This window comes from Doryrhamphus excisus, chromosome 9, assembly GCF_030265055.1.
Source record: "Doryrhamphus excisus isolate RoL2022-K1 chromosome 9, RoL_Dexc_1.0, whole genome shotgun sequence".
NCBI lineage: Eukaryota > Metazoa > Chordata > Actinopteri > Syngnathiformes > Syngnathidae > Doryrhamphus > Doryrhamphus excisus.
In genome coordinates this window covers 10,940,233-10,955,655 of record NC_080474.1, presented here as the reverse complement: position 1 = coordinate 10,955,655, position 15,423 = coordinate 10,940,233, and the positions used below count along the sequence as shown (strand labels likewise).

The 15,423-nt window shown below is 40.1% G+C and overlaps 1 protein-coding gene across 5 annotated transcripts in view; it reads right to left on the bottom strand.

Annotated features, from left to right (window-relative positions):
- The window catches only part of hdac4 (histone deacetylase 4), a 57,702-nt gene that overhangs the window by 18,613 nt on the left and 23,666 nt on the right, over nt 1-15,423 (bottom strand). For all 5 annotated transcript variants that reach the window (XM_058081539.1, XM_058081535.1, XM_058081534.1 and 2 more), the window contains exons 12-19: nt 14,065-14,307; nt 10,068-10,257; nt 9,783-9,916; nt 8,972-9,074; nt 8,071-8,117; nt 4,318-4,425; nt 790-845; nt 517-604 (exon numbers count right to left, since the gene is read on the bottom strand). In XM_058081539.1, coding sequence (XP_057937522.1) covers nt 517-604; nt 790-845; nt 4,318-4,425; nt 8,071-8,117; nt 8,972-9,074; nt 9,783-9,916; nt 10,068-10,257; nt 14,065-14,307 — 969 coding nt within the window. The remainder of the gene's footprint in view (nt 1-516; nt 605-789; nt 846-4,317; nt 4,426-8,070; nt 8,118-8,971; nt 9,075-9,782; nt 9,917-10,067; nt 10,258-14,064; nt 14,308-15,423) is intronic.

Here is a 15,423-nt window from a genome sequence, read left to right as displayed (position 1 = left end):
ACTACATATCAACAACATGCTTTTGAATGCAGCTTCCGATTGCCTTATATTTGTATGTTACTTCATGTAGCCATCTTTAAAATGCTTCATTTTAGCCAGAAATATGTGGAATTAAAAATAAATAAGCATATTTTTTACATTTTTTTGCCTTGATTCTACACTAAAATGTCTAATAATTACAATAAGAACAATCAAGAAGATGTGAGCTATGACAAAAGTCACCAAAGTAAAGGGAGAACAAAGGTTTAAGAAAAATCCAAGTGGCAAAAACAAAACGTTATCAGACAAATTCATTAGTTTATATAGTTTGTGCACATTAATGTCCAATATTGCAATAAAAAAAAGAAACAAGCGGTTACACTGATTCTTTGCCACATCATGATTCATCATGTACTTTGATGATAATATTATATAAATAGACATGCACTGTCCAATTTTCACATTTTCGTTGTTGTCCGTGAATCATGGCTGGTGGTTTTGTAACACGCAGGCCACTGTGTTTTATGTGGAACTTACCCAGTCCACAATGAGGATCTTGCTGACACTGAGCCTCTGCTGCAAGAGCTTGGCTGCTATGGCCACCGAGTTAAAGTAACAAAATCCCCTGAGGATGGAGACAAGTGAGAAATTCACTTCATTTGGCTTTCACACACACATAATCAAAACGTTCTACTCTTTCTTAATAACACGCTTAGTAGCAATACAGTATCTAGACAATGGAACCTGGCAACCTCAGAGCAGTTGGAACATTGTGGGATATAGGCTTGGTTATATTTGTGATGTACTTACATAGGAGTGCTCTCCTCAGCATGGTGTCCAGGTGGTCGCACCACCGCAAAACCATTCTGTCAGAGAATGCATAAGTTATTTACACAATTCACTAGGACCCTGGCACACACATTATGCATGCACACACACACACACACAGATTTTTAAAGGCAACTGTTTAGGGGAAGGCTGCACGGTAGAAGAGTTGGTAGCGCACAGGCCACACAGCTAGGAGACACAAGTTCGATTCCGTCCTCGGCCATCTCTGTGTGGAGTTTGCATGTCCTCCCTGTGCATGTGTGGGTTTTCCACCCACATTCCAAAAACATGCTAGGTTAATTGGTGACTCCATATTGTCCATAGGTATGAATGTGAGTGTGAATGGTTGTTTGTCTATATGTGCCCTGTGATTGGCTGGCGACCAGTCCAGGGTGTACCCCGCCTCTCGCCCGAAAACAGCTGTGATAGGCTCCAGCACGCCTTGAGGATAAGCGGTAGAAAATGCATGAATGAATGAATGTTTTGGTGGACTCCCACTGCTACATGGGGACATTAGATAAATGTCCAGGGTGATGCTAAGCGAGGCAAGATGGACTAATGGTGTTGAGCCAGCTGCTGTGGATTAGTGGCTGGTCGGGAGATTACTGTTGAGACAACATCACCAGCTGCCTTTAAAGTAAATTGTAGAATGTAGTATGGACATGGGCGTATAAAAGACACTGGTTACTGTGTGTATTTACTATATGTAGTGGGGAAATACCTATGCAGTGAAATGTTGCTAGAAAAATAATAAAAAGCGAGTGGTAAGGCACAGCTGCAAGTGTGAGAAGAGACGATTTATGGCATCCTGTGGAGTTCACAGTTGTTGGTGCAGGTGGAATTTGGCTCTGGAGGATCTTCAGATGACCATGTGCGTGTGTGTAAGTGTGTGTGTGTGTCTGTGTTTGTGCATGAATGTGTTAAAATCAGGATAGGTCAAGGGCAAATCCATAACTGAACTTTCACCCTTGTCATGCACATCTATAACCCTGAGAGACTCTTTTCTCCTCTCGAAAGTGTGCGTCCACGGTCCATTTTCTTATTGGTGAAAACAGCAGTAATTTAACAATAATAATATAATATTATGACTTTAAAAATCCATCCATTCGCTATGCTGCTTACGTATATGCCCTAGAATCGCGGGGGTATGCTGGAGGCTATCCCAATTGACTTTGGTCGAGAGACAGGGTACACCCTGGACTGGTCCCCAGCCAATCACAGGACACATATAGACAAACAACCATTCACACTCACATTCATACTACCTAATTCATACAATTAGGAGTCCTCAATTAATCTGACATGTTTTTAGAATGTGGGAGGAAACCGGAGTCCCCGGATAATGGGGAGAACATGCAAACTCCATACAGAGATGCCCAAACTGAGAATCCACTTGTCCACCATGCGGCCGAGTTTAAAAATATTCAAAAAATTACAATATTATGGGCACAAAGAAATGAAAACACAGATGTAATTTTACAAGAATAAAGTCAAAATATTGTGAGAAAAAAGAGAAAGGTGTATTTTAACAGGAAAAAGTGGCAAATTTATGTGAATAAACTCGTTATATTATAATAAGAATTGTTGCATAGAGCTGAAATATGAATGCAAAATGTTTCCTTTTTCAAGTCGCAATGTGAGAAACAAACAAAATAATAAAGTTTGAATTTTTGTCGGGGAAAAGTTTGAGTATTATGGGAATTAAGTAAAAATATTATGTGAATAAAGTCATAATATACAGCTGGGATAGGCTCTGGCACCCCCCGCAAGCCTCGTGAGGATAAGTGGCAGAAAATGAATGAAGGAATGAAGTCATAATATTACCAAAAGAACAAAGAATATTGTGTTTAAGGAAAAAGTTTAAATATTTGGAAAATAAAAAAAATGGAAAAAATGGAAAAAAAAAAAGCAAAGAAGCTCGAAGTTAATAATACTAATATTATCCCTTTCACCTACATCACAAACCTGAGATGCAGTTTTTTTTCATGATAAATGTCAGTGGCCCTCTTTTCATTTTTCAATATGTGGCCCTGACTGGAAAATTCCAATTCACTGTGGAAGACCAGACTATTATACTAGGAATCTATCCGGGCTGCACAGTACACTACTGTTTCTTTGAGAAGAACAATTAGTCTGCGGTATGTGGGTGCTAAGCTAATGCTAAGTGTGAAGTCTGCTTTGCAGGTGGCTGCAGCGTCGGGCCAATAAAACCAGCCTGTTAGTCTGGACCCGAAGCGTCTGCAAGGGCCCTTGCAGCGTGGCAACCTGCTGGGTTCAAACAGCACGTCCGCAGACAAAGGAAGGCTGGCTGGTAGGCACCACGGGACAGGGGTGGCTCTGGTAGTGGATTGTATTCTTTTCTTTTCTTAATATGTACAGTAAATGCCATAGTTGAAGATTGTACCTCAAATGATTTATGATACTCCACATGTACAATGAAAGCAATTAGATTGACTTTCCTTTTACGTATACACTGATTGGTGACCTGTACAATATGTTATACAATGATTCATTTTATTATTGTGCTTGCATATTGCATATTGACATTGAATGCCATCTGTACTATTTTTGTTGTTTATAAATGAGGCAGATAAGGGAAATTTGGATCTTGAAAGAATTAAAACAGGAGGCAAAATCCTGTGAGAAAATATGTGAGTAAATCAGAAGAATCGTACCATAATTTCTGGCATGAAATGAGCCCAGTGGCTTATACAGCGGTGCAGCTAATCTATGGCTATGTTGTAATCTCCTTTATTTCACAACTTCTATTAATGAACTATTAATAGAAGTTGTGAAATAAAGGGTATACTCTGCCCCTCATTTTTCATGAGCCAATCATGAGCTATCAGTGCACTCACAGCAAACCTGTCAACCAGTCGGAAATTGCCAGAGGTCATAAGTCAATACAACAGTCTGGCGCATCTTGAAAAAATGCTAAACTCATAACACAGCAATTTAACACTCAAAAGGTAGACCTAAGAAATATACCAAACCAATACAAGTTTAAAATAAATAAAAAACTATGTCAATGTCCCAAAATGCATTGCATTCAAGCAAAGCATCCATTGCTACCTGCTGAGGTGCTGCATTGATGTCAGCCTTCCTCTGGGCTTTGGGCTCCTCTGGTGGACAGAGACAGTATTACAGTGCCATTGACCCATCAATTCATTTTCTATGCCGCTTGTCCTTCAATGAAATGCTGTGCTCAGACGAAAAGCATTATGGAAAAATGTTTAAAAAGTTTTTTTTTTCATTCATTAAACTTTGTATTGAGTGATGACCTCCTTCAATTTCCGATGGTTGTCAAGACTGTCATGAGTAACACGAAAAAACTTTTTGCTGCATAGAAATGTAATATTAATGAATACTTTGCTTAAAAATGTCTACTAGGGAACCACTAATGTCGTTATTATAAGCAATTTCAGGGTCCAAGATTGATATAGCAGCTATAAAAAATAATAAGTCAGTCATAGTAAGTTTCTCCTGTGACGCATATCTGAATGAATTAACCTTCAGTTCTCCTGATGCTACTTTGAAGACCAGCTCCACCACAGAACCAACTGCCAGACGAGCCGCGCTGGATGAATGGACCTCATTCCAGATGGTGTCACTGTCCACCTGCAAACAAAAACACACGAGAAGAGTTGAGGAGACTTTTCTGTTTTTATAATTAATGATTGATTATCTGATAATGTTTTGGCTCTTCAGAGTCCACACAGAGATGCCCAAGCAGAGGTTCGAACTCAGGTCTTGTCTGACCTTCGAAACAAATTAATAACAAAAACCGAGATACATTGGTATTTAATTCATGAACATTAGCAGGTTCTGATTCCTGACTAGCCCAAGGTGTACCCCGCCTCTCGCCCGAAGACAGCTGGGATAGGCTCCAGCACCACCCGCAACCCTTGTGAGGATAAGCGGTAGAAAATGAATGAATGAACAAGCCAAGTGGAAATAAGAGGCTAGCTGTATCACTAACGGGTTGTGGGCAGGAATTCTAGGCCTCATGAAGAAAAAAAAACCACATTGCCAAAATGCACCCCCCCATGGATCATGGGGCCCTACATACAGTGCGTATTGTTCATGTAGGGAGGGGCAGCCCTGTGTATATTTCTTTCACCAGTTGAATCTGAATAACGCTGAAGGCCGGACAACCCTCAGCCCCAATCCCAACACCACAACACATACACACCACATAGCCTTGACAGATTGTATACAGAGTGATGTACGTGATAATATACACGGCCTCCATCAGGCGGGGCCGATAAACACAGGGAAGAGAAGCTGGCAAAGGAAAAGAAGAATGAGGAGGAATGTGTGTCATTGTGTTTGGACTGTGCACATGTGCCGTTGTTGATGCCAGGGTTCTGTTGCGGCTTTCAGAAGTAAACTCACGGTCCTTTGACTATGAGAGCTGATGCATGCCAGCTATGTTGGTCTATCAGACCTTTTCCTGAATATTTTTAAATATTTGACTTGCAGAGAGTCAGATGACACTCATCACCTTCAGTCAGTCCATTTAGTAAAAAATGTGATAACTTTGCTTTTCTCTCTCCCCTGTGGTTGGTTTTTCCGGCCTCCAGAGATACGGTAGACAAGGGCACCATTGCGCCTTCACATTTACTGTATCTGCTCATTATTGACAGTCACTGTTGTCACCATAAGAGCATTACTGTTGTTGATACGGATGTTGTTGTGATCCTCCCCAGTGAGGAAACCCCTCTATCCTGTTTTTTCTAGTTACCTTACAGTATGTTGTTTTACTGTCTCCAACTGGTTGAGACAGTCAGCCACCCCACAGAGCCTAGGTTCTGTTTGAGGTTTCTTCCCCTCATGACGGTTTCCCTTTAATGTGTTTAATGCTGCCGATACCGATAATCCAAGAGTGAAATCGTCCAATACCGATCACATACATGCAGTCCAAATGTTTAAATGTACTACTGGCTATATTAGGGGTCACCAAGCTTTTTTCTTGTGAAAGCTACTTTTTACTAAATGAAAATGGCCAAGAGCTACTAATTTCGGTCACATTTTTAAATTTTTTTTAATTTCAAGTCAGTATGCTTGTTTTACCAGAGCATTAACAAAATGCTGGTATCCACAACTCAAGTTTTGTATTTCACAATGTATTTATTTGTAGTCTTCTCACATTATTAACTGAACACCTGAATGAAAACCACCTATGCTGGGCCCCTCCAGCTGCATCTGAATCGCAGATGCAGCCAACCCCCTCTTTCCGGCACTTGTCCGTCAGCTGAAATCAGTGTGCACAACACGCGTTTCAATCGCGCTGCAAACGCTCACTTGTCACGGTCCAATTAAGCTGTGCGCCCACATTGGACAGCCGAACTAAGGAAGTGTCGAGACTGACGTGCACACTGTGCTCTCACGGAGTCAGAAGTGGTTGCAGTGGGTATGCGCGTTGCATGTCATCCGGAATCTGACACAGCCCCATACACCATTAAAGTTAGTGTCTGAATGCTCCCAAATCTGCACTGAGGCTTGCAAGCAGAGCGGGTTGGGACCGGGGCTTTATAGCCGCTGCCTGATGGATGATCACATCGCAAGCCTCTAACTCACCACACCCTGCCAAGGGCTCGCCCCCAAATGCCGCCACCAATCTAAAGCTTTTAAAGGGCCATGCTGGAGAGACATTTTTGAGGCCCGTTTTGCAGGGTGCAAAACTTATATCACTCCCGATATTGATGCCATCCTTTTTCACTGATATCGTCTGATACTGATCGTTGGCCGATCGATCGGAGCACCTTAACTTAAAAAAATAATAATAATATTTTTGACTTTATTGTCATAATTTTTTTAACTTTTATTGTAGGTTTCAACTATCTTACAACAGACACAATAATCGCTAACATGGCTACTGTTGCATAACCCATACCAAGCTAAAACTCGAAACCTCCAAAGTCACTTCTTGTCACAACACATTGTAAAAGATGTGGAGGGCTCTAATAATGTTAAAAAACGCATTTGAAAATAAGGAATCCGACTTCACAGAAAGTCACTTACTACGGTTGAGCCTGAAATCAACCAACGGCAATAAACAAGGGATTACTGTATGTTGTTTTGCCTAAAACACAATATATTAAGGACATATATTCACAGTTGAGAGGCTGAAACCGGAGGATGTTTACATTTTGAAATGAAAACAAAAATTATCAATACCAGAACAATTGTTGATTAATCGAATAATTGATGAATCACCACTTCACCAATTAATTATTGCAGCTCTACTAGACTTTGCCTCCTCTTTCATCACAGGTAGAAGGGTCAAGGCAGGAGCATCCAAGAGACATGAAACAGCACATGCATGTAGATGATACGCAGCTCACATGGGTATGCGTATGTAGGAAACTGCAAATTGTATTCAAATCAGGTTGTTGAGCACCAGCAGTAGAAGACTATGTAAGTGTGTATCAGGTACAAAAATGTGGGTGCGTGTTGTATGATGGAATGATGCTTCTCCACAGGCTGACAGCCTAATTTCAGCCCCCTTCCTCTGTAAGCGAGCGTGTGCATTTTGTATGCATGGTATGACAGGAAGACAACAATTTCACCCCATTTGCCATTATAAACAGCAGAACTGAGCCCTGGCTCTTCTTGTTCCCACCAAAGCAGCCATAAAGGCCTACAGAAGGGAGGGGTGATGTTTAGGAGAGAGGGGCTGAAAGTTCTTGGATGTATAGAGAAGTCGGAGTCAGCTAGTGCAAGTCTGCGAGTACACATACACATATTTACACAAACACATCCCTAAATACACAAACAGGTAAAAGCTATAGAAGCACGTAGAAAGTAGATGACTTCTAAAATAATATATCCACAAGACATACACACAACCATGTTAATGTGAATACACACACGCACCTAGTGTGCAGAAAACATCTGGTTCCAATTACAAACACAGCGGAAAGGCAAGCAACAGCTTTTGTTGCCTCTGGTGCTTGAGGGGTGGTGTTTGTGCGTGCGAGTGTGGTAAGATTGTGTGCGACTGTTTGGTGGAACAAGAACAAATGGAATTATTATTCAGGCAGGGGACACAGAGTGAGTGGGTGCATAGTACAGTAACTAAGTTTATTTGTGAACAAAAAAAAGCAGAGCAGAGCCAGTTGGATATCCTATTAGTCAATTAGATGCTGTAAAAACATAGTTTTCCACTGAAAACACTGGTGTGACTAATGGTAATTGACTTGTAATGATAGACAGACTAACACACTTATAGGGCATCTTACTAAAAAAGCAATGACTTACCCCAATGCCTCCACACGGTAACCTCACAAACATCGGACTGGCAGAACCTGACAAGGAAGACCATAAGGATTAAAACACCGGGGACGGTGCAAAAGAAATAGCAAACTTGAACATCTCTCTGGTTTTACATGCGCTAATGGTTGACCCCTAAAACTCTGTATTTGACTTTCTGACCTGTCAATCTGTCAATTTCGATGTAGCACTGTTTATATTTGCAATACAGGCGCCACTATGTGCTTCATTACAGCTTTATGCTATCACAGTTCTCAAAGTATACTAATAGTGTGTATATATATTATTGCTTTTTGGTGGTTGACTATTATTAGTAAAAAAAATACCTATTTTTGCCAATTGTATGTACTTTTGTACATAAGTATTAAAAACTCTAAATTAATTAAGTCAGGTGCGATAGGATCCAGCATACACGTGAGCCTAGATGGTATTGAAAATAGATGGATGGATGTTGTCTTTGTCTACTATATTGAGTAATACAAGTGTAAAGGTGATCATACGGATTCTTATTTCATGTCTAGAGTCCTGTTAGATTTAGAAGGTTGTAACCAGGTTTTCTATGCTGTAACTATGAACATTTTCAATTTATAAATGAGGAATTATACCATTATCTTAGTCGGGTCTGGAACCAATTAAGCACGATAAAGCAGGGTCACTGTATTGCCCACCGCTAATGGAAGCCAAGATGATCATTAGAGTTTGTCCTTTAAAATAAGTGTCATCCAAATCCACTATTTAAAACCCCAGTCACCATGGACTCATCTTGTGGTTTACCTTAATTATTCTACATCGGAGTATTGAAAATACCCCACCCTCCACCCCAAAAATAGCCAAAGTAAAACTGAACCTCCTTATTTGGAATAATTGAATACATCAATGTGTTACGCACAGTCCAGTTTCTGTCGCAGTGGGTTGGTTCCATACAGCAGAACATGGTGTTCAGAGTGGACTGTCTGTAGTTCCTCCAATGTGGCTTTCCTACTCCGGATACACTGGACACGTAAAAGACAAGAAAGACAAAAAAAAAAAAAGACAACATTATCTCTTATTACTAAGTATCTATGAGCAACCTTTATTCAAAATGTGAGGTCAAACCAATGTTCAACCATATAGTAACTAGCAAAACACTGCCCTCTATTGGTGAAATCACCACTTTACTCACTGGATTTAAAGTCTAAAACGTTTGTTTTTAGTTGGTAACCAAAACGGGTCAAAATAGAAAAGTATGAAGAACTATTAACAGTGATAATAAATTAACATGGAATTTACCAAACCAAGTCGAACAATTTATTATGTTTATATCAGTTAATTTTCAAGATGGTTAGCATGTTGGCCACACAGCCAGGAGATTGGGAAGATCTGGGTTCGAATCTCTGTGTGGAGTTTGCACGTTTTCCCCATCCCCAGGTACATTCCAAAAACATGTTAGGTTAATCGGCGACTCTAAATTGTCCATAGATATGAATGTGAGTGTGAATGACCAGTCCAGGGTGTACCCCGCCTCTCGCCAGCTGGGATAGGCTCCAGCATAGCCCTCGACTCGAATGAGTGGTATAGAAAATGGTTGGATGGAGATAAGTTTTGACGCCCATGTTCTGACATGAGAAACTGTTGGACTGGTACCGTACCAATTCTAATCTCTGTCTCCTTGACAGTAATACTAAATCCATACAGGCCACCTTTCTGAACTGTGGTCTTACCTCACAGTGTCCCCTTAGGCCTGTTTCCTGTAGGCGGGACCAGATGCTCTGAATGCGACCTGCATGCTCTGGATGAGTGTTTGTGTTACCACACATACATTGATGCTTTTGCATCAAGGAGTCATACACCAGACCTGAACAATAAACATAAGCACATGGAAAATTGATGCTGTGGGTTATTAATTTTATTCATATTTGTACTAAATGTATTATTATTGAGTTCAATATAGGTACATTGGAATCTGTAAATTACACTGTGGTTTGGATTTCTTTCCCTCTACAAACCTGTAGTAAAACGTGGCTTGGCAGTTGGCTCCTGCACCATCATGGGGAAAGATGAGGAGGAGGCTGGAGATGACTGGGCCCGAGAGAGGGGGCGATGGCCTGCAAAGCTCACTGACAATCCTGCAGCTTCCATTGAGGCCCTGTAGCTCCTCAGCTGATGGATGCGCTGCTGCTCCAGCAGCAGAGCTTGCTGCATAAACACACACAAACACAATGATAACATTGTGGACAACGGTGAGCCTGTACCAACTGTTTCTTGCCATTAGATGGCGCCTTGAGCACAGATTCACATCATGGTGAAGCTTTCTGGTTCAAAGGCACACAAGTTGATAGAATGCAAGGGAAAATAAAATGTATGTTATTTTTAAGTGCAAGTACTGCAGAGCAAGTTTAGTGGGTTGGCGAGGTGTAGTGAATGTAAAACCAGGCTTGCCTGTTCAGCAAAGCTCGCTTGGCTATGAAAGCGCTGCTGTATCACCTTGTAACTGATTCGCCATTTATTGAGAACATGGGAGTAAGAATAATTTGAGCAGAACTATAATGGGAGTGGCGACTTTTAGCATTCTAGCATTCTCTACACTACATTGCAATATTAAATATCAACTCGGCCATGTTAGCAGACGTGTATGCCACAGCAATCCTTGCATGAAAACTCTGCCCGTTTCTTCTTTTATTACAATATTTGCTGGAGGACTGGAGGAATAAGCACTCTGAGGTATCAATCAGCTGCAACAAAACTCTTATTTGTTCTAACAAAAAGGAAAAACTGTCACAAGGGAAAAGGTCGCCACAAACATGTCAACATTGCCACCTAATGGTCACAATGTGATACAACATTTGGTCATTTAGAGCAGTAAAATACCTGTATGACATTCATTCATTCATCTTCTACTGCTTATCCTCACGAGGGTCGCGGGCGTGCTGGAGCCTATCCCAGCTGTCTTCAGTGGGACGCGGGTACACCCTGGACTGGTCGCCAGCCAATCACAGGGCACATATATAGACAAACAACCATTCACACTCACATTCATACCTATGGACAATTTGGAGTCGCCAATTAACCTGACATATTTTTGGAATGTGGAAGGAAACCAGAATACCCACGCATGCAAAACTCCACCGGGGGGGGGAATCGAACCAAGGTCTCCTAGCTGTGTGGCTTGTGCGATAAACTTGAAAAAAGAGTGGCGTTGCTGCAATTAATGTATTTTTTTCAATATATAAGTGTTCGACCAGTCCAGGGTGACAGCTGGGATAGGCTCCAGCGCGCCCGCGACCCTCGTGAGGATAAGCGGTACAGAAAATGGATGGATGAATAAGTGGTAACATATCGAAATTGTGCAATGTTGAGTGTTGCTAAATGAAAAGACAAGTAGGGTATAGTTAGTATAATAATCAGTGTTAAGTTTCGCATTTACACGCTAAGCATTATTCTGCCAGCGGTCCTCCCTCGCTCGATTGGCGGTGACTGTGTTGCTTTGGCAGTAATAATCTTTTTCAAATCCCCATAACGCTCCATAATAATTACTTGCTCATCTTGTGTAAACTGGCTGGGATTGCTTTGTTTTTGAGCGGTAGTAGAATAATATGACGTCAAACGCCTCCTTTAATATGAATGTGCACTGAGCACAAAGCGGAGAGCCGGACTTGACAAGGTTAATTGATAACAACAGTTGCAGTATTGTTTATCTTTTTTGGGGAACTTTTTGGATTGTGTTGAGCTGCTTCTTGAGCACAAAGGCCGGGTTTGTTGAGCCACTTTTGCATTATACCGCCTTAGTCCAGCTATTTGTATTTCATAGTGACTCATGTGGAAATGGTAATATCACTCAGTCATTAGTTAATCCCAAGGTCATTGTATGAGAAAACAATACACAGAACTGCTGCTGATCCTGTTTTGTCTCATATAATAGCACATACAGTACTTAAATGTACATTGGGGTGCTCTTTGGACTTCATGAGTGCATCAGTCTCACCAAGCAAGCGTGTCTAGTCACACTATGGGCGCCACGGTGATAGCGAGAGGTGTGTCTGATTGAATTTGGCTGAGGACAGCAGGGATGGGCTGGACCAGACAGTTGAGGACCAAACGTTATACGTGCAAGCCTAAAGATTGTAATATTATAAAAGTAATTATATTTTGATCTAAGAGCAATTACAGCAAAGTCAAAATCAATTGTTTGCTTTTTCAACTGTTATAGTATTTGAACGCATGCATGTGTGGATGTTCATTTGGAGTCTGGTTCAAAAATAGCAGACAGGGGGTAAACATGCTGTGAAACATGACCAAAATATGGACAGTGTAACCCGTTTAAGTCAACATTCAAGATGTCAACATTCGAGATAAGCAGTTGCCGACATACTAACTGAAATAGCCATTGTTTGCACATTGTTGATTTTGCCAGAGACTTAAGGATTTTTGAACCTAAGGCAATTTGCTGACATTGTTTTCCTCCATTTGTACAAAAGTTCAATGAGCACATTTTATTAGTTGTGGAAAGGGAGAGGAAATAACAGCTGTAAAAGAAGAAAGGTCCTATGCCAAAGCTTTGAAAGTCAGTGACAGTTCCTTTCCTGTTACCTTCCTATCCTGTTATCTTCCTTTGTTTTTATTTATTTTCACATGGGAATTTTGCAAATCATGCAAGTAATAATGACTTTAACATTACACATGCTAATAGAAATGGACCAATAGTTACCCCGCAGGGGGACATAACACCAGGTCCAAGCGACAAATCTTATCTTATTTTCTGCACTTATCAGCAGAAAAAATGATAGAAATATAAACAAAGTACCCAGCCATGTACTATATTACTTTTTAGTCGGGATGTAACAAGGATACAGTCACAAAACCATGCAGTGGGGGTTTGAAGTGCTTATTGTTCCACAAATTGGCACTAAACAATATCAATGTTTACACTTTTTGAGACGAAATAAACCGGTGTTGTAATAATATATAAAAATAATAATACATTATAATGTCTACTTTCACTTTGTAAAGTGGCGTAATTCATACTGTCTGTTATTAATGCATGGACACACACTGTGGACACAAATGTATGTTTTTCACCAGGACGGCAGGGGCTGCCAGTGTGTCTATTCTGTGTGGATAGCACACAACACAAACAACACCGAATAAATGCACGACACAAGAAATACTTGCTACTACACCACAACTTGCTAAATATAGTGATCATGGCGCAAAATTGTCATCATGGATCTCCTCTTCGTATGAGATGTGTTATGAAGTGGAGTCAGTCTCATGCCCCGAGCAGACCCGGTGCTGCCATTATTAATGTTGATGGTGATTAATGGTAACGGTGAAGATTTGTGTGTTTTCATGTGATAAATCTAGTAATTTGGATGTGACCAGTGATAGTGACCAGTGACTACAATGAACTGCCTGGCAGCTGTTCATTTTCAATGGAATAAACATTCACACATCACTCCCTGATGCTGGGACACCAAGGTTGGTTGGATTGCAGGGTTTAAAGTGTGTGTAAAACTCTTAATGTACGCTTCCAACAATGCCATGCGCACTACTATTTCCATATTAAGTTTATTATCAATCATTTTGATCTTGTGACTACTACTACCCTACTTTTTAGTAGTAAGAAGTACAAGTTGGGGCCGAGGCGAGTTGGTCGACTTAGATGGGTTGGCGACATAAACGTGGTTAATTTAAACAAAGACGCTGACTGGGACACTGCATAATTCAACTGCAAATAAAATGGGCGAACAGTTAAATAGAGGAGGGTGAGAGCATCATGGTTTATTGTCCATCTGTCACTGCTCCCACTGACTTGCTTTAGAAATCCTTCCAGCATTTAGCAGTGAAAACATTTCCCTCTGGGCTTTAAAAACGAATATGTTACATAACAAGGCAAGAGTTAGTGAGATGGGATTTGTTGGGATACTTTGAAAAGCAGATTGAACTGCATTTCAACTCCCATCATACAATATGCTCTCTCAACGTGTCTCTCCAGTCTGTGCTTACCTGTCGGAACAGGAGCTCCTGTTCAGCCTGCCTCTCCCTCTGCTCCCTCTCTTCTTGCTCTTGAGGGTCGAGGGGTTCTTGTTTAATGGTCAAAGAAGAAGATGAGGAGGAGGAGGAGGATGAAAGACATTGGTGCTCCCTGAGTTCTTCTTCTGTCTCCTCTGGGTGACTCTGATGATGCCTGGATGACACGGATGTAGTGGAGCTGACAGCTGAGCCTTGATCACTGGGTTTAGACATCATCTGTGTGAGGACGATACAAAAGGAGAAATCTGACTATCCACTAAATTATGAATCAAATAGTGTTTGAAGCGTGACAAATGAAATATTGTAAAAAAAAATATGTAACTGCAAAGACATTACAGCAAGCTGTTGGTTATGGAGAGAGTTCCTAGGTGCACTGCATCAAAATCTAAACTAAAAGTAAAATGTATATATATATATACATATATATATATACATATATATATATATATATATATATATTTCAAGAAAAAAACAATTTTACTAACTAAAATTATTGTTATGATGTTATGATATATGTTATGTCTTTGCTCTTTTTTGTTTCCCCAAATAATTGAACTTTCTTCTTAAATAAGCATCATAAACTCTTTTCCCATAATATTTTTACTTTTTCCCAAACTAATTTTCAAAACATTACAACTTCATTTTGGTTTTGCTTCTCATTATAATAAGGCTTCATTAAAAATAACATATTTTTCTTTAATATTTCAACATCTACTCTTATGTGCTTTTTTTGCACTACAATGGGACTTTTTTCTTGTAAAATATGGGCTGTTTTTTTTTTCATTTCCAACTCAATTTTATTGTAATTTTTCTTCTGGTAATTATGACTTTATTGTCACATTTTTACTTAATTATCATAACATTATAACTTATTCCACCAAGAATACTGCAACTTTATAATGTTTAGTTTGTTTCTCATAATATTATGACTTTTACGATGGATATATTAGTCCTTTTTTGTTAGAATAGCACTTTTTTTCTCTTAATATTTTGCCTTCATTCTTGTAAAATTACTGCAGATTTCCCCCCTTTTTTACTTTTCTTGTTAAATTTGTAGAATGCGCTGTGGGCCTTTGCATACAGACTTAGCCCACCAGTGCCTTTTCCACTATACTTTTCCACTATTTGGTCACTACTATGGCCGCCCCCTTCTTGAAGGAACCTCAAGAGATTGACGATAAAACGCACACAGCAGCACATCAGCATTCATTGGGTCATTGAAAATGTTTTTAAAAGCTAAATGGCCTTCTGGATGCTTCCATGAAAAACTATGACAAATATGTCATACAAACCAAATACCATTTGGTTAAAGTTTCTGGTGGTTATTAACAT